Source organism: Podarcis tiliguerta, assembly GCF_965153285.1.
Source record: "Podarcis tiliguerta genome assembly, chromosome: 16".
NCBI lineage: Eukaryota > Metazoa > Chordata > Lepidosauria > Squamata > Lacertidae > Podarcis > Podarcis tiliguerta.
The window spans coordinates 894,839-916,681 of NC_139549.1; the positions used below are offsets into that span (position 1 = coordinate 894,839).

General features: G+C 52.7%; 2 protein-coding genes across 4 annotated transcripts in view; one reads left to right on the top strand and one right to left on the bottom strand.

Moving 5' to 3' along the window:
* LOC310666072 (uncharacterized protein) overlaps window positions 1-21,843 on the top strand; it is a 1,539,811-nt gene that overhangs the window by 425,211 nt on the left and 1,092,757 nt on the right. The window lies entirely within an intron of this gene.
* Window positions 10,152-21,843, bottom strand: part of ETV3 (ETS variant transcription factor 3) — a 12,701-nt gene continuing 1,009 nt past the window's right edge. The window contains exons 2-5 of one of the 2 annotated variants that reach the window (XM_083416642.1): window positions 20,717-20,772; window positions 19,810-20,047; window positions 17,302-17,417; window positions 10,152-15,285 (exon numbers count right to left, since the gene is read on the bottom strand). In XM_083416642.1, the coding sequence (XP_083272768.1) occupies window positions 14,063-15,285; window positions 17,302-17,417; window positions 19,810-20,047; window positions 20,717-20,762 (1,623 nt within the window). In that variant the 5' untranslated portion in view covers window positions 20,763-20,772 and the 3' untranslated portion in view covers window positions 10,152-14,062. Of the gene's footprint in view, window positions 15,286-17,301; window positions 17,418-19,809; window positions 20,048-20,716; window positions 20,776-21,843 lie in introns of both variants that reach the window. The other variant, XM_083416641.1, reaches the window with a different exon arrangement.

Here is a 21,843-nt window from a genome sequence, read left to right on the forward strand (position 1 = left end):
GGAAAAGTTGCGTTGATGGACAACTATTAAGAAAATGGCCCGCTCTGTTTGACAGCTTTGAATACCCTCCTTGCAAAGGAGGCAGATGTGGTAGAGGAGGAGGAGGAGGATAAAGGGAGGTGGCTCACCTCCAGTTGCTAGGCAGGGCTGAGACTCACACATCTGCAATCCTGGGCAGCTGCTGCCAATCAGTGTAGGCACTGCTGAGCTAAAGGGACCCAGTGGTCGGACTCAGTATCAGTATAAGAAGGTAGCTTCCTTCTTAATCCTCCACTAGGGTCCAGGGGTTGAGAAAGGGTGAGTCTGGAATAACCTTGTGAAGTGAAAGGGTAAGAAAAAGGGATTTATATCTAGATGCTAGGATAGAGACGATCAGGAAAACAGGAAAACGGGAAGACACAACGAGAGATAAAGGAGGTGCTGTGGGATTGGTGGAAGTCAATGTTTGTTTATTTGTTTTTAAAATAATTTTTACTGATTTTAACATACAAATTATAAAATGTATGACAAAACTTATCACTTATACAATCTTTTTAGACTTCCATCAGCACCTCTGATCCACCGTTTTAACCACTTCTTATGCATTTCTTAACTTTATATTGCCTTGACACCTCTTAACAAATCATCCTCCCCCTTCTCCATTTTTGCAATACTTCCAATAATACTCCTCACAAAACTTCTTGCAAACCTACAAATGTTTGTTTTTCTTTTTAGTGTTTATATTATTAACTTGTAAGATACGGATTTGTTTTCTTTGTGTGCTGGTTTTTGTGTTTTGGGTATTGTTATTTTTCGTGTTGTTGTTGTTGTTGTGTGGAAAATACTAATAAAATTTATTATTAAATTTTTTTAAAAAGAGAGAGAGAGAAAGGGTGAGGTCTTTTGAGGGAGGAGGTGTAAGAGGTGCTTTGAGTAGCTCAGGGTCGGATCAAAGCTCACACCCTCTGTGGCCAGCAGGATTCAACTGGCTTTTTCCTCCCCTGAATTTTCACAGAATCCTAGAATTATAGACTTGGAGGGGACCCTGAGGGTCATCTAGTCCAGCCCCCCTGCATTGAAGGAATCCCAACTCAAGAATCCCTGGCAGGTGGTCACCCAACCTCTGCTTAACCCATCCCCGCTTGTAATTTCTTGCCCTTCGACTTGGGTCCCAGGCTCTGGAGCGGCAGAGAACAAGCTTGCTCCACATTCCATGTGTGTGTGCTGAAAAACTCCACTTGCAGTGAGGGCCAACTGTGTTATGTGGCTCCTGTTTCAGTGTATCTGAAGAAGTGTGCATGCACACGAAAGCTCATACTGATAACAAACTTAGTTGGTCTCTAAGGTGCTACTCGCCTGCTTCTTGGGAGAAAAGCAATGACAAACCTAGACAGCATCTTAAAAAGCAGAGACATCACCTTGCCGACAAAGGTCCGTATAGTTAAAGCCATGGTTTTCCCAGTAGTGCTGTATGGATGTGAAAGCTGGACCATAAAGAAGGCTGATCGCCGAAGAATTGATGCTTTTGAATTCTGGTGCTGGAGGAGACTCTTGAGAGTCCCATGGACTGCAAGAAGATCAAACCTCTCCATTCTGAGGGAAATCAGCCCTGAGTGCTCACTGGAAGGACAGATCCTGAAGCTGAGGCTCCAAGACTTTGGCCACCTCATGAGAAGAGAAGACTCCCTGGGAAAGACCCTGATGATGGGAAAGATGGAGGGCGCAAGGAGAAGGGGACGACAGAGGACGAGATGGTGGGACAGTGTTCTCGAAGCTACCAGCATGAGTTTGACCAAACTGCGGGAGGCAGTGGAAGACAGAAGTGCCTGGCGTGCTCTGGTCCAGGGGGTCACGAAGAGGCGGACACGACTAAACGACTAAACAACAACAACAAAGGTGCTACTGGAAGGAATTTTTTTTGTTGTGTTATGTGACAGTTTGCTAAGCGGTGGAGCAAAGTCCGGTGGTATTAATTATCATCACCATCGTGCAGAGAGAATCCCAGTGCCAAATGCACCCCCACCCTGGTGCGAAGGTGTGGGTTGGGGGGGGCCTGCCTGGCAGGTGGGGTGAACATCGCCAGCACCCCCTCAGCCTCCACAGATGTGCAGCCAGTGGTGTGGGGCAGGGAGCTGTGGGGGTGGGCACACGCATAGAAATGTGAGTGAAATGGGTTTATTACTGGGAGTCTGTCTGGCAGGATTGGTATCGACCGGCTCCTGTCACCTTCCATTGCCACTAATGGGACCTGAAGGGGGGTTCTGTAACCAGAGCGAGGGCTCCTCCTTGTCCCCACACTTCAGCTCTTCCTTCCAACCCTCCTTGCGGGGGGTTTCTTTTCCTTGCATTCCCCCCCCCCCCACATTCTCAGGGACTGGTGTTTTGTTTTTGTGGGGGGAGCAGAGAGGCCCTTTTCACCCAGCTGCACCCTGAGAGCTCTGCCCTAAACCAGGTTTGCAGCCTTTGTCAAACGGGGCCTGAAATTGGAGAGGCTGAACGGATGTTATGTGGGTCGGGCCCACTTTCGTTGCTCTGGTGCAGGGGTCAGCAACCTTTTCCAGCTGTGGGTCGGTCCACTGTCCCTCGGACCATGTGGGGGGCAGGACTATATTTTGGAGGGAAAAAATGAACAAATTCCTATGCCCCATAAATAACCCAGAGATGCATTTTAAATAAAAGCACACATTCTACTCATGTAAAAACACGCTGATTCCCAGACCGTCTGCGGGCTGGATTTAGAAGGCGATTGGGCCAGATCCAGCCCCCGGGCCTTAGGTTGCCTACCCCTGCTCTGGTGTAAAAACAGAATGCGGGGCGAGGTCTGCTGGGGAAGATCTCAGAAGGCGGCTGTTAATTTTTGCAGTGTATGTTCTTTGGGGCAGGGAGCTATACCCCTACAAAAACACCACATGCCTTGCCAGGACTGTAGATCAGTAAGCGACCTTGGTGGGTGTGCAGGAGAGAGACTTGCTCCCAAAATGCAAACTCCACCCCCTCACATGAAATAATTCTTTAGTTTTGAGCAACAGTGGACTCATATATATGGCTTTAGGGCTAATAGCTTCCATGCATCTTGCGGGGTCTTCTCTGCCTGGGAGCCCACACCCTGCTCAAACTTCTTTTGGAACTCCATGTCAAAAGTGTTTCTTTCTTTGTTATGTTTGTTAATTGCATTTAGATTCCACTTTTTTTATTATTATTCCAAGGAGCTCAAGGTGGCGCACATGGTTAGGCTGAGAAAGGCAGTGAGTGCCCCACAAGGCTGTCCAGTGATCTTCATGGCTGAGTGGTAGGATTTGAATCCTGGTCTCCCAGGTCTTAAAGGTAAAGGGACCCCTGACCATTAGGTCCAGTTGTGGCCGACTCTGGGGTTGCGGCGCTCATCTCACTTTATTGGCCGAGGGAGCCGGCGTCCAGCTTCCGGGTCATGTGGCCAGCATGACTCTGGCGAACCAGAGCAGCGCACGGAAATGCCATTTACCTTCCCGCCAGAGCAGTACCTATTGATCTACTTGCACTTGGACGTGCTTTCGAACTGCTAGGTTGGCAGGAGCAGGGATCGAGAAATGGGAGCCCACCCCGTCGTGGGGATTCGAACCACTGACCTTCTGATCAGCAAGTCCTAGGCGCTGTGGTTTAACCTACAGCGCCACCCGCATCCCAACTCCCAGGTCTTAGTCTGACACTATAACCACTACACCACACTGGTATGTGCTGTTCTTGCAGATGGTGGAGGGAGGGTTGGCTAATAATAATAATAATAATAATAATTCTTTGGAAAGAAAGGTGGGATAATAGGCTTTATAGGTGAAGAAATAGGAAAAGTAGACCAGAGATTATTCATGTATGCCACGACGGGTGCTAGAATTTTGGTAGCCCAAAAATGGAAGACACAGGAGTGGCAGACAAAAATGGTAGAATATGCGGAATTAGCAAAACTGACTTACAGGATTCGTAACCAAGAGGAAACAAAGTTCAGAAGAGAGTGGAGAAAATTTGTGGAATATATAAGTAATAATTGCAGACTGTAGCAGGATTAAAATAAGTCTTATGATGTCGATAGGATGTTATTAAGAAAAAGCAGAAAGAAAAGTGGAAAATGAAAACCTGTTGAAGGGAGGGAGGGAAGTCCGCGCTCAGCAGAGCGATGAAAAAATAAGATTATGGAACCTTACTGTATTTGTTTTGTTTGTTGGACTTATGTTAAAGAAAACTCAATAAAAATGCATTTTTGAAAAAAGGAAAGAAAGGTGGGATAAGTAAAGGTAAAGGTACCCCTGCCCGTACGGGCCAGTCTTGACAGACTCTAGGGTTGTGCGCCCATCTCACTCAAGAGGCCGGGGGCCAGCGCTGTCCGGAGACACTTCCGGGTCACGTGGCCAGCGTGACATCGCTGCTCTGGCGAGCCAGAGCCACACACGGAAACGCCATTTACCTTCCCGCTAGTAAGCGGTCCCTATTTATCTACTTGCACCCGGGAGTGCTTTCGAACTGCTAGGTTGACAGGCGCTGGGACCAAACAGCGGGAGCGCACCCCGCCGCGGGGATTCGAACCGCCGACCTTGCGATTGGCAAGTCCTAGGCTCAATGGTTTTACCCACAGCGCCACCCGCGTCCCTAGAAAGGTGGGATATGAATGCAATAAACAAATGAAGGGTGCTGGGAGTTGTAGCCCTGTGAGGGGTTCAACTACAGTTCCCATTATTATTTGCTGGGAGGGGGGTGCTCTTTAAATGCCAGGTGCCTAAGCAGCCCTGGTATCCCAAGTTGCAAGTCTTCCCCTTTCTTAAATAACTCGATCTTCCGGTCGTTCTTCCGACTGAGCAGGAACAACTGGCTTGCTATGCTTCTTTTTTTTTTTTTTTTTTTTGCAGAAGAGAACTGTGTATGTTATGAACCTGAAGTGCTTTTTGAAAAACCAATTAGGCATTAGGGGAACCTCAAAGGAGGTGCTTTTAATTACCCCGTGTGAGACTCGAGTTATATAAAAGGCTTTTATTTCCAACGGGGAGTTTGTGGTTCCTCCTCCCTGCCCTTTTTTAATCTGCAGAGTAAGAGACGGCTTCAGATCTTGCGCCAACCTGCTCAGGACATCTTTAGGCAATAGAAGCTTTCAGAGAAGAGCAGCGGGAGGAGAGAGAGAGCCCTGAAATTCGCCCTGAAAATTTTAAAATTCACATAGAAGCAGGTTTCATATGCAACGCTATAATAAAGAGTCAACCCATTTAAACTAATATACTGAAGTTAGGTCATGCCTGTTAATATCCATGGATTACTCCCCTAAATTTGGTTTTGAAAAAACCTTAAAAAAGTATTAATTATAAGGAAAACCATGAAAGATAAAAAAATGACTACTTAAATAAATACAAAACAATTCATAGAGGATAAAGCAGAGATCATCAAGGATGGTTCCCAATAAATAAATATATGGTTGTATAGTCAACTGGAAGAACTGAACAGCCAGGTCAATATAATCTAACTTTTGGATCATTCCAAATTATCTGTTGTTGTTGTTGTTGTTGTTGTTGTTGTTGTTGCATTGATATACCACCTTTCCTCCAAGTAGCTAAAAGTGGTGTATGTGTGGCTCTCCTCACAACAACAACAACCGTTTGAGGTACCCTAGGTTGTGAGTGAGTGAGCTTCATGTCTGAGTGGCAATTTGAACCCTGGTATCCAAAGTCCAATACTTTTAACCACTACCTACCACCGGACACTTCTTCGCAGATTCCAGACACGCACCCTTAAGGCGAATAAACTGGGTATACTTGACACACACCTGAACACTGAAATGCTTTTGATTTGTGTGTGTTTGGTAATGTTTTATTATTCGATTTTATACTGTATATAAAACAGAGAGAACAATTACAACAGTGCACAAAAATTAAAAGACGGAAAGCAAAACTGTAAAACAGGCACGTCGAATGAGTAGTTGCACATGAGTTAAAACAACAAAACCCAAGTAAAGACTTAGCAGTTCTCCCAGATCATCAAATATACTTCCAGATTTGCTAGGCTTGCGCTGAGGGCTCTCTTGAAAGCGACAGTTTGGCTGTATATGTCACAAAGGAATGCCAAATCACTTGCTTTTGATGTGTGTTGTGAGGTTATAGACGCAGCCGGCTGGGAAGTGGGCAGGGTGGTGTGTGTGTGTGTGTGTGTGTGTGTGTGTGACAGCCATTCTGTGGGATTACTTACAAGCCCCCCCCCCCCCCCCACGATGCCCACCCTAAGTGCACCTGCAGCAGAACGGGGTGTTGGTGCTTCTGTTGAGATGGCATCAGAAAAGACTTCCTGGGGAGATGCAATGGAAAACCCAAAGCACAAAGCCTAATTAAAGAGCCGGCTAAAGTAACAACCAATTAAAAGTGGGTTGTTGTTGTTGTTTTAAAGCCGACAGCCCTACAAATCCCGTATCCTGCTATGCCCGTCCTCGCTGCCTAAACCCAGGACTGATGCCTCAGCAGCCGGCAACGTGGCCAGCAACAGATGGCGCATTTTGAGCACATTTTCCCTTCCAAAGAATCCTGGGGAATGTGGCTTCTCCTTCACAGAACTACAGTCCCCAGCACCCTTAGAAAACTACAGTTCCCACTTTCCATATGTGTGTGAGAGAGAATAGTGGTGGTGCTTTTAATGGCTGTTGTGTTGTTGTTGTTTAGTCGTTTACTTGTGTCCGCCTCTTCCGTTAACAGTGACCCCCTGGACCAGAGCATGCCAGGCACTCCTGTCTTCCACTGTCTCCCGCAGTTTGGTCAGACTCATGCTGGTAGCTTGGAGAACACTGTCCAACCATCTTGTCCTCTGGCATCCCCTTCTCCTTGTGCCCTCCATCTTTCCCAACATCAGGGTCTTTTCCAGGGAGTCTTCTCTTCTCATGAGGCGGCCAAAGTCTTGGAGCCTCAGCTTCAGGATCTGTCCTTCCAGTGAGCACTCAGGGCTGATTTCCTTAAGAATGGAGAGGTTAGATCTCTGCCTGCACCTAAATGCAACTCTTAGGGTTATAGGAGCGTAAGAAGCAGCTGCGTACTGAATCAGACCACTGGGGCCATGTCGCTGAGTACGGTCTACTCTACCCGGCAGGTGGCTGCCAAAGGTTTCAGGCAGCCCTACCTGGAACTGCCATGAGCACGGATTGAACCTGGCACTCTCTGAAGGCAAGGCACGCGATTTCCCACTGAACTGGGTCATGAGCCAAAGCGGTGAATCTCTAGGCTGCCAAGTAATGCTCAGAAGATCAAGAGGTCTAGCACCTTTCTGGCCCAGAAGAAAGAAGAGGAAGAAGAAGCTGGGGAACCACCCTCTTGTGGGGCCCCAGGGGTAGACAAGCCGGTTGCTTTGGCCGTAGGCTGCCCCTCCCTGAAGATTTGGGTCAGAGGGAAGGTGTTCCCCAGGGCGAGCCAGGCGTGATTCAGCAGAGGCAGGAGACATTTGTGGAAGTGGGTGGGGGCAGGGACAGAACGGCTGGCCAGCTGCCACCTTTCTGGACCCAGGAGCCTAGTGGGTAGGGATACATGGCATCCAGGAGGAGCCCCACCTCAGAGACGCTGAGCCGCCAGCCCGAAAACCCATTACAAAGCCCTCTGGAAATAAATGCAGCTGGCTGCGACTGGCGCTGAGACTTCTGCGTCACCTGGCAGACGCAGCACTCCGGCCAGCCTTGGGAGCGAGGGCAGCCCAGTCCGCTGGCACAGGCAAGCAGGCGCATCGGGGAGCAGCCCCCCACTGTTCCTCTGAACCCCTCCTGCTGTTCCTTGGTGGTTCTCCCATGCCCTCTGCTGCTGGGGGGCAAGCGATGGAGTTTGGAGCCCGCGTAGTGTAGCGGTCAGAGTGCTGACCAAGGACACAAGTGGTGAGCCTCAGCCCACCAGGGCAATCCAGCAAGGCCCTTTTCCCCAGGGGGAAAGCAGGATTTAAGTTCCTACACCCCTCTCTTCCATTTGTCAGCGGATGAGTATGGGTGAAATCCTGTCCAACCCCGCACGGCTCCATGCAAATCCCTTCCTGATTCAGGAATCTCCTGCTAAACCCTTTCGTTCCAGCGGCGTCTGGAAAAGTGCTTTGAAGTACCAACTTGGGGACGTCAAAGCCCCTCACTCCCGATGTCATTGTGGCATCTTGTGAATGACAGGTTGGTCCACAACGGAGGGATTCTGTTCTTGGGTTCAGGAGGCAAAATGCAACTTTGTACCAACTTTGGGACGTCAAAGCCCCCGCACCCGATGTTGTCGTGACCTTTTGTGAATGACAGGTTGTTCCACAATCAAGGGATTCTGTTCTTGGGTTCAGGAGGCAAAATGCAATAGTTTTGGGGGGTTTTGGCTGTGGAGATGGGGTGGCAAGGAAGAGATTGTGCTGATAAGGCATTGGTCCACATTCCTGTATTAGAAGCCCATCAGTCTCCTTCTGAAAAGCCAGGCTCTTGTTCTGGAGCAGACGGTCTGGTCTGGATGCTCTTGGGGGGTTTGCCTGCCAGCCCCTCCCTGATTCCCCCGCGTCCCCCGGATGGAGCCAACGCTCTTTGAGCCTGTCCTCCTCCTTGCCCCACACTTTATTTTAAGGAGAAGGCGTTTAGCCACCCAGGGGGGTGGGTGCTGGTGGTTAGGGAAGAAGAGAAAAAGTAATGCAGTGTCCAAATGAGAACCTAGATAAAGCAATTACCTGATCGATACGAGCGAAATTGAGTAATCTAACAGATCAATAGTGCCATCCTCCTCTTCTCCTTTCTCCTCTCCACACCCTCCGCTGCCAGATGAGAGGGTTGCTCTTGCGAAGGTCTGCTTCAAAGAACATGACAGCTCTAGCAGGGTTGGGGGGGGGGGAGACGGGGACTGAGGAGCAAACACGCGAAGGGGGGGGGGGGAAACGTCAGCAGCAGATTCACCATGGAAGCGCCACAAAGCTTTACCTGCCTGAACTTCAGTCCACAAACCTTTCCTCCTCCCCAGAACATCTGGTTAACACACCCTTTGTTCTCCAGTTCCACACACCACCAAGTATGCAGACTGTAAGCTCCTCAGGGCCAGAGACTTCTTGCTTATGGCTCTGGAACAGCAGCACTATGTCAGTAAGAGTCTGTGGGGAGATTCTGGGCACCTTCCAAGCCAAATCAGGCTGGATATTGCCTCCTGGCCGCACAAGTTTTTGACAATGTGCAAGAGGTCTTGTGAATGCCCCAACACTGGCCCACTTTGTGTTTTAAGGGGGTTTTGGTTCATTTTAAGCTTTGTGCACTTTTACCAGTTTGTTTTCATGCTTTACAAATTTGAAAATTGCAAGCTGTGCGGTACCGACCTGCCCCTCCCTGATCTGTCTACGATTAAGGGTAGCATAGGAATGATGTTTGATACATGCACAGCTGAGCTGAACCTTCTTCTAGGAGCACCTTGAACCCGGATCAAAGCATTCCCATGGCAAAACCTGACAAAAATGGCAATGTGGTGCACTGGACTTGATTGCATTTCTACAGCCTCAGAGCGCCTTACTCCTCTTGTTGCATCCTGGGCCTTCAAAGCACAGTCCTTGCAGAACAAAGGAAGTTTCCCCCTACAGAGTCAGCCTCATGCCAAGCCTTCCTCCTTCTCTCTCGTCTAGACCAGGCTTCCTCAACCCCGGCCCTCCAGATGCTTTTGGCCTACAACTCCCATGATCACTAGCGAGCAGGACCAGCGGACAGGGATGATGGGAATTGTAGTCTCCAAACATCTGGAGGGCCGAGGTTGGGGAAGCCTGGTCTGGACTGGCCAGCAGGAACACTCCAGGGTTTCAGGCAGGGGGCAGATGCCAATGGTGATTGAAGCCGGAGCCTTCTGGATTCAAAGCAGGTGATCTACCACTAAGCTAAAAAACAAAAAAACCCAAGATTATAGTCCTCAAGCTTCTGAATTAAGGAGCGATTCAAGAGGAAATTAACAAGCTGCCTTATGGGTCAGTGGCATCTATAGTGCCTAGCAGCGGTTCTGCGGGGATTCAGAACCAGGCACCAGGCCTCCATACACTGAGCCATGGCTGTGGTGAGCAATGGGCAGAGTTGATGACAGTCTAACTAAACCCTGGTGCACAGGCTGGTTCTCCATGCAGCTCAGCTTCCATCTCTTTCTCCTCTTCCCTGGATCTCGCCTCTGTCCCTACCAGGCTGCAAGAAAGCAAGAGACTCAAAAGGACTCTGGAAGGCTTATTTAAAAGGTTTATTTAACTTTTTTAAATTTGAGGTAAAATACTTTTCATATCAACTTCCATAACAAAATACAGAGCTATCAGATACCCCTGGAAAAAATATGTATATTATACATATATTTCTATAACATTACATCATATATATAATATATATGCAAACTTTTTTTTTGAAGACTTTATAGAAAGTGGAACGTCTAAAAGGCACTGCACGAAAGCATGAGGACTACTTACATTTTTTTTCCTTAAAAAAAAAATTTTTTTTTTTACACACAATTTTAATCCTGCTTCACACAGACAAAATAAAAATACCTCAAGCGTTAGAGTTGCCGTTCGGATGTGTTTTACTCCCTGCTGACTCTCAAAGCATCATAAAGACAGGACCATGTCTCATGAAAAATGATTTAACAATAATAATAAATTTTAAAAAGTCATCGGTAAATACTTTGTCACTTTAACACTAAAAAAAAAAAAAATCAAAGTTGTTTCGTTTCTTTTAAAATAAATCTGATCAAAAATATTCCAAACCAAAGACATAGCTCTCTTAAAAACCCATCAGGATCCGTAAGACGGGGGGGAAAATGAGAAGTTACATTTCTTTAAAAAGCGAAAACAGTTATGGAATTAAAAGGGCAACCAAGCAAATATAAACCTCCCTTGAAGGTTAGATAAAACCCCTTTCTACCTGTCTTCATGGGACAAGCGCAGACTTTATGCATCACCCATGACCTGACTGTCTGCAGGTGTGTATGTAGGTTTTTGTGTGCGTGGAGGGGAACCCAAAGTTTGGGATGGGGCGCCTTGCCCTAAAAATAGCAGTTCGGCAACAGCGCCCCACAGTGTCTGGGGGGCAGAGGTTGGGGTCCCCCCCCCTCCCCAGCATGGGTGGGTAACAGGAAATGGCTTCTCAGTTGGCCAAAGCGAGGGCGGCGGCAGCAGCAGCAGCGGGCACCACCTTTGCCACATGCGGGAAGGAAGGGAACCCAGGTTGGATCTGGGCCTCAAAGTCCGGCTCCGTCCCAGGGCGAGGTCTCCTGGGGATTAGGCATCCCCTGACGCAGGAGTCCCGGGCGATGAGCCACGCACGACGCCCCGTGACCCAGGAGCGGCAAGACTCAACACGCCCGCTGCTCTCTTTCGGGGCGAGCCAGGAAATGGACCCACACGCTAGGAGAGGCTGAGTCAGGCCCATTGCCCGAGGTCAGTGTGTGTCTGTGTGTATGGGGTGGGGAGAAGTGGAGGTGCCCTCATCCACCCTCTCCGCCCCCCGAGAGAGAACCACTCTCCTCCTCCTTCTGCCAGGCTTTTGGGCAGCCAGGTCGCAAGCCTCGCAGGTTCCTTGCTCCCTGGCGTTCTCAAGGCCAGCAAAATCTAAACGCTGTCAGGAAAAAAGGTATTTTAATTCTCGTTAAAGAAAGGTCAACACACTCTCGATTAGTCGCAATACAGGAATTTAGCCGCCCACCGGCTTGAGTATTTGGCACCACGGGAGAGACGCTTCGAAGCATGTGGCTGCTTTTTCCTGCAGGAAAAAAAGGGGAGCCCCTCCCCTCAGAAGCCAGGAAGGGGCCTTGCCTGCTGCGGCCCCTGCAAAGCCACAGCGATGGCTCCCTGAGCCAGCTGAAGGGGGAAGGTATCCGCCCCCCCCCACAACACACAAAGCAGATCACTTCGCTCCCCCCCCCCGTGCCCTTCCAGTACCCTGAGCCCTTTCGCCACCATCCCTGAACAGGGCATGTCCGCTCTGCACTGCCATGGCTATCGGCGGGAAGGAGGCAGAGAAGAAAAAGGACAGCAATGGTTAGGGTGCTTGTTTTTAAGACACAAATTCTCACTGAAGAAGTGCAAATGGGATTTCTCACGAGCAACCCCCCCCCCATCAAGCCCCCAGCCCTGCCTGACGTGGCGCCTGGCACTTGGGCACAATAGACTGAAGGTTTGCATGTACTCATCTGAAGAAGAAGAGGAGGAGGAAGAAAAGGCCGTCATGTTTCAGTCCCTGAGTTTTGAGCCCACCTCCGCCAAACCCTGCCTGTCTGGGGGAAAGCGCTGCAGCCCCCCCCCACCCCGCAACGTTCCTAAGGCTGTTCGCGCGCAGGATGCTGGGCAACACCAAAGAGGGAGGGGTGGGCTTGCGTGAAGCCCAGCAAGAGCCACACAGCTCTTGAAGGGGGCACAGCCCATGACACTGGGGTGAGAGCCTGCCCGTTCCCAAAACTTCCATCCCCAAAACAGTATTTGACTTGGTCATCCTTGCCTGTCTTGAAGTAAAACTGGTAGCCAACAGCTTCCCTGATGCCCTCCAGCCCAAAGAGTAGAGGCAGCAGCTTGAGATGGGGGGGGACGGGGACCGGGACCGGACCGCACCAGGAATTCCCCGAAACTGATCCGTTGTAGGGGGGCAGACACTGGCAAGGGGACATTCAAAGAGGCAAAGCGAGAGTTTGCACAGGGGCCACGACTGCCCACAAACCCCAACAAGCGTGCAAGCAAGGAAGGGGACCCTCGCCTTCGCAGTGGCAGGAAAAAGAAGGGGCACTGGGAGACGCCGCTCTTGCAAGGAACTCGTCATGAGCTCCCCATCTCTGCGGGGTCACCCTTGGGGAGTCAAAGAGGTGGGTCTTTCTCCCTTTCCTTGGGCCGCCTTGGGAGAAGGGGGAAGAGGAGCAGCCGCAGGGGTGCCCTGCCCACCACACGCCCCTGGGTTTTAGGACAGTGCCCACGGGCACCAGAAGACGGGCAACCCGACCCAGCCGGCCCAACTCTGCTGCTAACTCTCCAGCACTGCCGCCATGCTGCAACCGCAAGGAGGACCCAGGCCCGTCTTCACACCCTGAGCTACGTGCCCCCTCTCCGCAGAAAACAACACCCCCTGCCCCCCCCAACATAAGCCGTTTCCCAGCGCTTGTCTCCAAAGCAGGCAGTTAAGGCAAGACGGAAAAGGCCGGGGGAGCTTTCCCCTCCCAGCGCTCCCCAAAAAGAGGGAGGAAGAAAAGGATGCCCCAGATAAGTCATTCTGTGGGAGCTCCCAGCCGCTTCTCAGCTCCGTTGCCCCCCCAACGCCTCTCGCCCACAATCACCAAGGGAAATTAAAGGGGGGGGTCTTGTTAAAGGCATTCAAGGTTTTCGTTTACAACCACATTCCTTGCACATCCCTGAAAAGGTTTTACAATTGCTCGTCATGGCTTCTTCGATAATTTCTCAAAAAAAGTTTTTTAAAAAACGTGACCATTCGGTGTGTCCCCCTCCCTCCCCCCCCCCAGCAAAGTCCTAAAAGTAACACTTATGGTTGCCAAGCCCTCATTCCAGCCGGCCCAGGCCCCCCCCTGCCCCAGGGGGCAGCCGCCAGCTCGGCCAAGTCTCATTTCCCTCTCCTCTTCCTGCTATCCCCGCTTTTGAAAAAGGATCAAAGACAGTGCAATGTCCTGGTGGCTAAATAAAGCGTTTTCCTAGCCTGGTAACGAGACACATTTCCAGTTCTGAATGGCTAGGAAGTCCTCCGCCTGGTCCACCCGCCCCCACCGCCCCCCCTCCAGAGAAAAGAACTATGTACATTCAGACAGATTCTTGCTTCTGTGAAAGACCGTAAGGGGAGAGGGGGGCAGAATTCAAGAGGAAAGTCTTTTCACGTCAGTGGAAGCCCACCAGGAGGCAGGGCGGTGGCCGCAGACGGGGCCACAGGGCTGCAGACGGCTGCAGACGGCAGGCCTCGGCACAAACAGCCTCTTGCCTGCAATACACACACACACACACACACACACACACACAACCCCTAGAATTCATAAAACCATTCTAGCCTCCCCACTCCTCCTCTTCCCCTCGGTCCCCTTCCCTCCTGGCTAGGCAAATCTTGCTACAGTACAAAGCAGACACACACAAACACGGCCACGGCCATGGGGCTTCTACAGTCCTAAGTATCCACAGCCGCTTTGGGGGCCAGGAGGATGTGCGGGGTGTCCAGGGCTCCCCAGTAGGGCTTCCTGGCCCCCTGCTCCTCCTTCAGGCCCTCCGCCTGCCGGTCGTCGTTCCAGCGCCTCTTCAGGCGCAGTTTGGGGGGCATCACAGCGGCGGAGTCCTCCCTCTTCTCCGGGGCCCCCGCTGCCTCCCCCACCGTCTCTCGCGGGGGCTTCTCAACGGAGACGTCCTCTTGCTTGGGCTTCTTCTCGTCGGCCAGAAGGTCAGCCTGGGTGGGCGCTGGGGGCTGAGCAGCTGCAGCTGCTGCTGCCGGCCAGGAGGGGGCCACTGGCCGCGCAAAGAGGGTCTTCTCCCGCTGCTCCTGGGCGCTCTTGCAGGTGGGCGACTGGGTGGCTGAGCGGCAGCCTCCCTCTCGCCCCGGGGACTCCCTGCCCTCGGGCTCCTGGCGGTCCGGCAGGGGCTCCACCTTGATCTGGGGGGAGGACGGCGGAGGGGCCCCGGGCCTGCCCCCGCTCTCGGGCCGCTCGCGGTTCTTGCGCCCGGCAGGCGGGGGCTGCAGCTTGATGGGGAACTGGGCCGGGTCCTCCGGAGGCAGCTGGCAGGGGAAAGGCGGGATGAGGAGGCCCGGGTAGCGGGGGAAAGTCCGCGGGCTGAGGTGGTAGTTGAAGACGGAGCAGGCCTGCGAGTGGAGGTAGTGCTTCATCTCCTCAGGGTTGAAGGAGAAGCAGCTGCCGCCCACCGCAAAGGGGCTCATGCCCGGCGAGGGGCTGTAGGAGAAGAGGGTGGGGGTCAGCGACAGGGCCGGCGAGATGGGCACGTTCAAGACCCCTCCGCGCGTCGGCAGGGGGGAGACGGCGAAAGGGCTATGCGGGTCGGGGTACATCCCTGACCGTCCAAAGAGGGGCAGCACCAAGTCCGGCTTGCGCTTCTGGTGGCTGACCCCACCTGCGGAAGCGGCGGCGGCAGCAGCAGAATTGCGGGAAGCCAGCAGGTCCACTCCGTGGCGCCAGTCCGGAGAGCCTCCCTCCAGCTCCGGAGCTGGAGAAGACTTCTCGCCGCGGCCACCGTTGTTCAAGGTCTCCTGGGCGGACGAGGCGAGGGGCCGGCCGGAGAAGCGGCTGGGCTGGGCGTCCTCGGTGGGCGAGTGGCCGTCCAGTGGGGAGAACTGGAAGTGGGACGAGGCCGATGGGACAGGAGGGGCGCTTTGGGGGACGACACCTGAGGAAGAAGGAGACGGAGGGGCGTGAGGAATGGAGGCCGGTCTGAGCGTTACGAGGGGCAGGCGGGCTTCTGCAGGGGGGGCTTGGCCACCAAGTGCCCTGGCCTCCAGGAGCAGCCCCAGGTCTCACAACCCCCCTCTCAAAGCTCCAGCCCACAGAAATTATCATCCTCATTATTCAACTTCTTGCCTGCCCTTCACCATCAGGTTCCAGGGCAGGTGGCAACAGTTTAAGGTTCAATTATCCAAAACAGTTTAAAACAAATTGCAGGAATAGGGTGGGACCTGGAAACACACGGAGGTATCTCCAGGGTCAAAGGCCCAGGGTGAAAAGGTGAGGCTGCAACGTATTACGGCAGACACTGGACCAGGAAGGTGCCAAACACACTTTTGTGGAAAGGGGGTGCCACAACTAGGGGGCTGCCAAGGAGACCCCAGCCACACCCCACACCTGAACACAGCCAAGAGCCCCCACTCTGCCAACTGTAATGCCCAAGAGGGTGTGCAGGGAGCCTTTTGCATGTTGGTGCTGATTTTCAGCCCAGTAGACTTGAAGGAGCATCTCCACCCCAATTGTTCAGCCCACTGAGGTCCCGCTCCGAGGGCCTTCTGGCACTTCCCTCCCTGTGAGAAGTGAGGTTACAGGGAACCAGGCAGAGGGACTTCTTGGTGGTGGCACCCGCCCTGAGGAACACCCTCCCATCAGATGTCAAGGAAATAAGTAACTATCTGGCTTTTAGAAGACATCTGAAGGCAGCTCTGTTTTGGGAAGTTTTTAATGTTTGATGTTTTATTCTGTTTAATATTCTGTTGAGAGCCACCCAGAGTGGCTGGGGAAACCCAGCCAGATTGGGGGGAGGAGGGTGTTAATAAATAAATCATCCTCATCATCACTGTGTTGGACTAGGGCTCGAATTCCCACTCAAGCCAGGAAAGCTCACCAGGTGTCCCTGGGAGCCAGTCTCTGCCTCTCGGCCTAACCTACCTCACAGGGTTGTTGTGGGGATTAAATGAGAAGAGGGGAGAACTATACAGTGGTGCCTCGCAAGACGAAATTAATTCGATCTGCGAGTTTTTTCGTTCTGCGAGTTTTTTCGTCTTGCGAAGCACCAATGTGTATTGACGGTTTCCCATAGGAATGCATTGCCGGTTTTTTAAAAAAAGGCGCAAGACGTTTCATCTTGCGAAGCAAGCCCATAGGGAAATCCGTCTTGCGAAGCAACTCAGAAACCGAAAAACTCTTTCATCTTGCGAGTTTTTTGTCTTGCGAGGTACCACTGCATATGCCACCTTGTGAGATAAAAAAAGTAGCAGCAGCGGCGGCAGCAACAACAACAGAAAAACCATCTTTGGCGAGGAATGGCTGGTGTGGCCTCCTGTTTCCCTGCGTAGGGGAAACCCTCAGGCACAAAGACCCCACACGCCCCCTAGGCTGCCACTTCCCACAAGAAAGGAAGCGCCAATATCTGGGGCGAGGGCAAAGGAGGCAAGGGCCAAACAGGTTTGTTGCGTCAACCTCCCCACAGGGGAGAAGAAAGAAAACAAGCTGCAATCATACTGGGAGGCATTCCAGGACTCCAGCACCTTCCTTGCCTGCTCGGTGCCAGCCCCAGGCAGCCAGGAGGGAGGGAAGGGGAGAGAGAGAGAGGCGAGTGCAGGGCGGACCCGAGAGGAAGAAGAAAGGGAACTGGAACAAGCAACACCAGGCAGCAACTGCCCAGACTTGTTCCTGCAGGAGCCCTAATGTTGTTCCAAGACAGCAGCTTCTTTCCTCCGCGGTAACAGAAACACAGAATTGTAGGGTTTGAAAACCACCAAGAGCCCTCCACCTTCTTCCAAGGGAGTCCGTTCTGCTGTCCAAGAGCTATTTTGGAAAGTATGAGTTGGCGCAGGTTTGCCTTTCCATGGAAGTGGGCGGAAGTTCTCCCCTGACCTCCATGGTCCCCGTACACCTTCCCCTGCTCTTGGGATGGACCCGCAATGGGTGGCCCCGTGCTCAGCGCCCTTCTTCTCACCTGTTGGCCGGATGTTGATGAAGGGGTAGTTGGGCATCACCAGCTTGTTGAAGTTGAACTTGTAGGTGAACCTCTTCCCTTTCGTCTTGTGGAGGATCCGCTTGTTGTAGTAGTATCTGCCAAATAAAGTAAGGAAGGATATAAGGGCGCCAGCCAGCCATGAGGAATGCTACGTCCAGGCAGCTCAGTGGGGGAAGCACTGGGGTTGCCTGCAGAAGTCCCTGGGTTCAATCCCTGGAAGCCTCCCACATTCCTTTATTTGGAAACACAAGGACTGGAATCTGAGCTGAGATTCTGCAAGAAAGGGGCCGTAATTCAGTGGTGAGAACACCTGCTTTGGCTGCAGAAGGGCTGCATCCCTGGCATGGCCAGCTAGCGCTGGGAACGTCCCCGGCCTGAAACCCTGGAGACTGGCCACTGGTGCCAGTCAGTGTCTACAGTAACTGAGCTAGATGGACCAAGAGTCTCCCTTGGCATAAGACTGCAACGCCTAGAACCCGTCTTTGTTTTTACAGGGAGGGTTGGAGCTCTTTAATGGAGCATCTGCTTTGTACGCAGAAGGTTCCTGGGCCCAGGCCCCACGGGGGTCTCCAGGCAGGGCAGGGGAACGTCCTCACAGACCACAACCAGGCAAGCTGCTAATTCTGCCCATCCGTGTTGTCAATGCTGGGTAAGACAGAAGGCAGCTTCCGCTGTTCCTGAAAGAGGCGCCTGAAGGGAAGAACACAATGGGAGACGGGTTTCCTCCTGTCAACCTGCTGGGCCAGCCGTGCTGCTTTGTCTCCCCGGTGCCATTTGGAGGCTCCTGGAGGCGGCGAGGGCAGGGCTCTGCCTCTCCTCCTCCCTGGGATCAATGGCCGGGCCTGCATCCTCCGACCTGTTACTTCCTTCCTCTCCCATTAGGCACAGGTTGCCGCCCTGTTTGCTGATCTCGGCCTCCGCCACCGAGGAGTTGAGCAGAGGGCAGAGCAGCAGCCAAGTCCGTGGGCTCCCCTCTGCTCAGCCACCCCCTCCTGGGGACAGAAGCCAGAGGGAAGAGACAACCTGTTCACCACTTGGCGTGCGCCCTCAAGTCTCAACAGCTCTGGCTGCCTTGTCAGGAGGAGGAGGGGGCGAGAGAGCCAGAAGAGGAGGGGGGCAAGGACAGGGAGCCTTGCAGAGGACCAAGAAGGGGCACCCCAGCAGCCTAGGATGCATCGTGGAAGCAGAGACCATGGCAGGAACCAGCCAGACTCCTGCACTAGATACAGCACCCCAGACCTGCAATGAGCCTGTCCCAACCACCCCCCTCCTAGAGTCACAGAAGCGCAGAATTGAAGGGCTGGAAGGGGTCACCTCAGGGGTCACCTAGCCTAACTGGAATGCAGGAATCGCAACTAAAGGATCCCTGGCAGGTGGCCAGCCAACCTCTGCTTAAAAACCTCCAGAGGAGGAGAGTCCACCACCTTCCGTTCCACAGCGGAACAGCTCTCACTTTCAGAAAGTTCCTCCTGAAGTTTAGTCAGAATGTCCTCTCTTGTCATTTGAATCTATGAATTGGGTCCTACCTCCTGGGTCAGCAGAAAACAAGCTGGTTCCATCTTTCATGTGACAGCCCTTCAGATATTTTGAGCATGGCTCTCGTGCCATCTCTTCTGCTGTCTGAACAAGCCTGTTATCCAGCTAGCCCTCTCAAGAACAGAGAGAGTCCAGAGGGGCTTCTCAGTCAGGGACTGCCCCCTCCCCAAACAGCCAAGATTGTAAGACCCTGAACCTTTCCGCTTAGAGAGACCCCTGAATGGTTGCTGCGAACGCTGACGGCTCTGTTCTCCTGCCTCTGAATGACAGCTGCTGGAAACTTCAGGGCTTGTGAGCTTCCCATCAAGGCACCTGACTGGCCACTGTGGGGGCAGGATGCTGGACTAAATGACCCCCCAGTACCTGAGCCAACCGTCAGGCTCTTCTGATGTTCTTATGACTTCACTGCAGTTTCTGCATTGCAGGGGGTTCGACCAGATGACCTTTGGGATGCCTTCCAAATCTGCAAGCCTGAAACTTTGTGTGCCACCCTAAACTGCACGCCAACGTTCAAGCCTCGCTTCCACAATGAGGGAACCGAATCCCAGGAAGCCAGCTGTGGCTGATCTAGGGATCCATTTTGTACCCTCCGCCCTCTGGACTTTCAAGAGCAGACACAGAACGGGATTGGGAAACTTCCTGGAAGGCTGACAGCACAATTCTCAGAGGAAAACCTTCTGCCTTTGAAAGGAATCCTTATCGCTTGGAGCACAGGATTGCACCCGAAGCACTTCAGATTGCAGAACCCTGCAAACCACAGAGAGCAAGTATCCCATGTTGCCCTAGTTAGGAGCCAGAGAAGAGCCCAGCCTTCTGCCCTTGCAGAAATCTCCACCAGGGCCCATTTCAAACCTGGCAGGGAGGACTTTGCTGACAAGACAAGGGCCAAGCTCCTCTTACTCAGGCCCTCAACTCCCACGTTCCCTGGGCCCGCACCCTGCTACCCCTCACCTGAGGGCCCGGCTGAGCTTGTCGTAGTTCATCTGGGGCTTGCACTTCCTCCGGCCCCACAGCCGCGCCACCTCGTCGGGGTCCTTGATGACAAACTCCCCGTACTCCCCCTGCTGCCAGGCAATGACGTGCCGGAACTCCTCCTTCTGCAGCAGCTCCAGGATGAAGTGCCAGAGCTGGATCTGGCGGGAACCCGGGCTGGACTCCGTCTTGTAGGCCCAGTCCGGGAAGTGGTAGCCTGCAGAGAAGGCCAAAAACAGAGGGAGCTTCAGGGGCAGAAGAGGAATGAGGGTCCCACCTGCCGAAGAGCCACGGAGAGAGCCTCTGCGGTGGTCACCTGGCTATTAAAACTATTGCTGCTTCTTTCTTTATTATTATTGTTGTTATTATTATGAGGTGCAAGATCCCAGGAGGAAGCATTGTGCAGTCCCTGGCCCTCACACCGTTTTGGCTTCTTTGACACGAGGGATCAGGGACTTGTGAGGTCCTCTAGACCCTGCAGGGATCCACCTCCTAGCAACCAATGGCCAATGGCAAGGAGGACGGTGGCAGTTGGGAGTCCAGTTCCTCCGTCCTGCTTTATATCATCAATAGTTCCAAGCGGCCTCAAGACTCGTGGGCTAATATGGTCACCACTATGCAGCCAGAGCGCCTCTGCAGTGTCTTTCCATGCCCCCCCCCCACAACCACCTTATCACTTTACTGTCCTGTCTGGAGAGCCCCCCAGGTCTAGCTGCAAGGCCAACAGCCTGATCAGTCCTGAAGCAATGGCATCTGCCAAGATAACATCTCAAGGAAGGAGAAAACAGGGCAGTTTCCTCACAGGCAAAGAAGGCGTCAAGCTTCTGAGAAGAGGTCCGGCCTCTGAATTCACAGAGCCCAAGGGTTTGATGGGTGGGATTCTTACCTCCTCCGCCCTCTGGCTTCTCCACAATGGGGCAGCCTGCCTTCATTTTTCTGCTCCTGTTGGATGTTCCAAGGGGAGAGAGAGAGCGAGAGAGAGACCATGATTACTTTCTAGGACTTATTAGCTGCTGAACTTTCTCAGCCCAGGAGAAGCACCATGCAGAATTCCATGGCTTTGTCACAAGCAGCCATCACCAGAGGGTTCCCTCATCGCCAACTCCTAACCACAAATAATCCTCATTGTCGCCAAATTCTACTTTTTGATCTTGCCCTTTACCCCCAAGAAAATGGCAAGCTAGCGACCAGCAAAGTTTTAGAGCCAAAAAAAGGGGGGGGGAATTCTCCTGAGTTGGGAGGGAGCTCAGTTAGGGTGCCAGCCCACCCTCCCACCAGGACCAGCAACTATGGGGCAGGCCGGGGGGGGGGTGTGGAACAAGTCCCACCGGAAGAAGGAGAAATATCCACGTCTGATTCAGATTATTCCATATTGATGAAACCCCCATCAAGCTCAATCCACTGATGGGTGGCCTTCCATGTCCCTATGGGCTCCCTGCCCTGGAAGCAATACTCAGACCAGTCTCTGAACGGCTTTCCCCAGCAAGCTGTTTCCCAAAAATCCATCACATGGGTGCACCCACAGCGGGCAGGGGGGCTGCTCAATCCCTGCTCCCAGAACAGCCCCCCAAGTGCAGCGACTGCCAAAGGGCCAGGTCAGGACAGAGGAGGCTCCTGAGCAGGGAGGGAAGTTTGTGCCTGCCAAAGTTCAACCAGCGCGGGGTCGGGAGTGGGGGCTCCAGTTGGCAGTAGGGCAAAGCCACAGGGGGAAGCGGGGAGGGCATCCCAGGAGCCAGAACTCGTCTTAGGAAAAGCCTTGCCGACCCCACTGGAAAGGCTGTAAACGCAGAGGCCGAACCCTTATCAAGAGACACGCACTGCACACACACGTCTGCCCGGTTGCAGGGAAGCTGCTCTATCTGGCAGCCTTCGCAGGATGGCTGGCGGGGGCCCACGAGTCTCTCCAGCCGGTCCTCCCCCAGAGACCTTTTCCTCCTGGCTTCCTCTCCCTCCACCACACCCGTGTTTGAACAGTGAAGTCACCCAGAGACTATTTTAAGCCAAGAGAACATC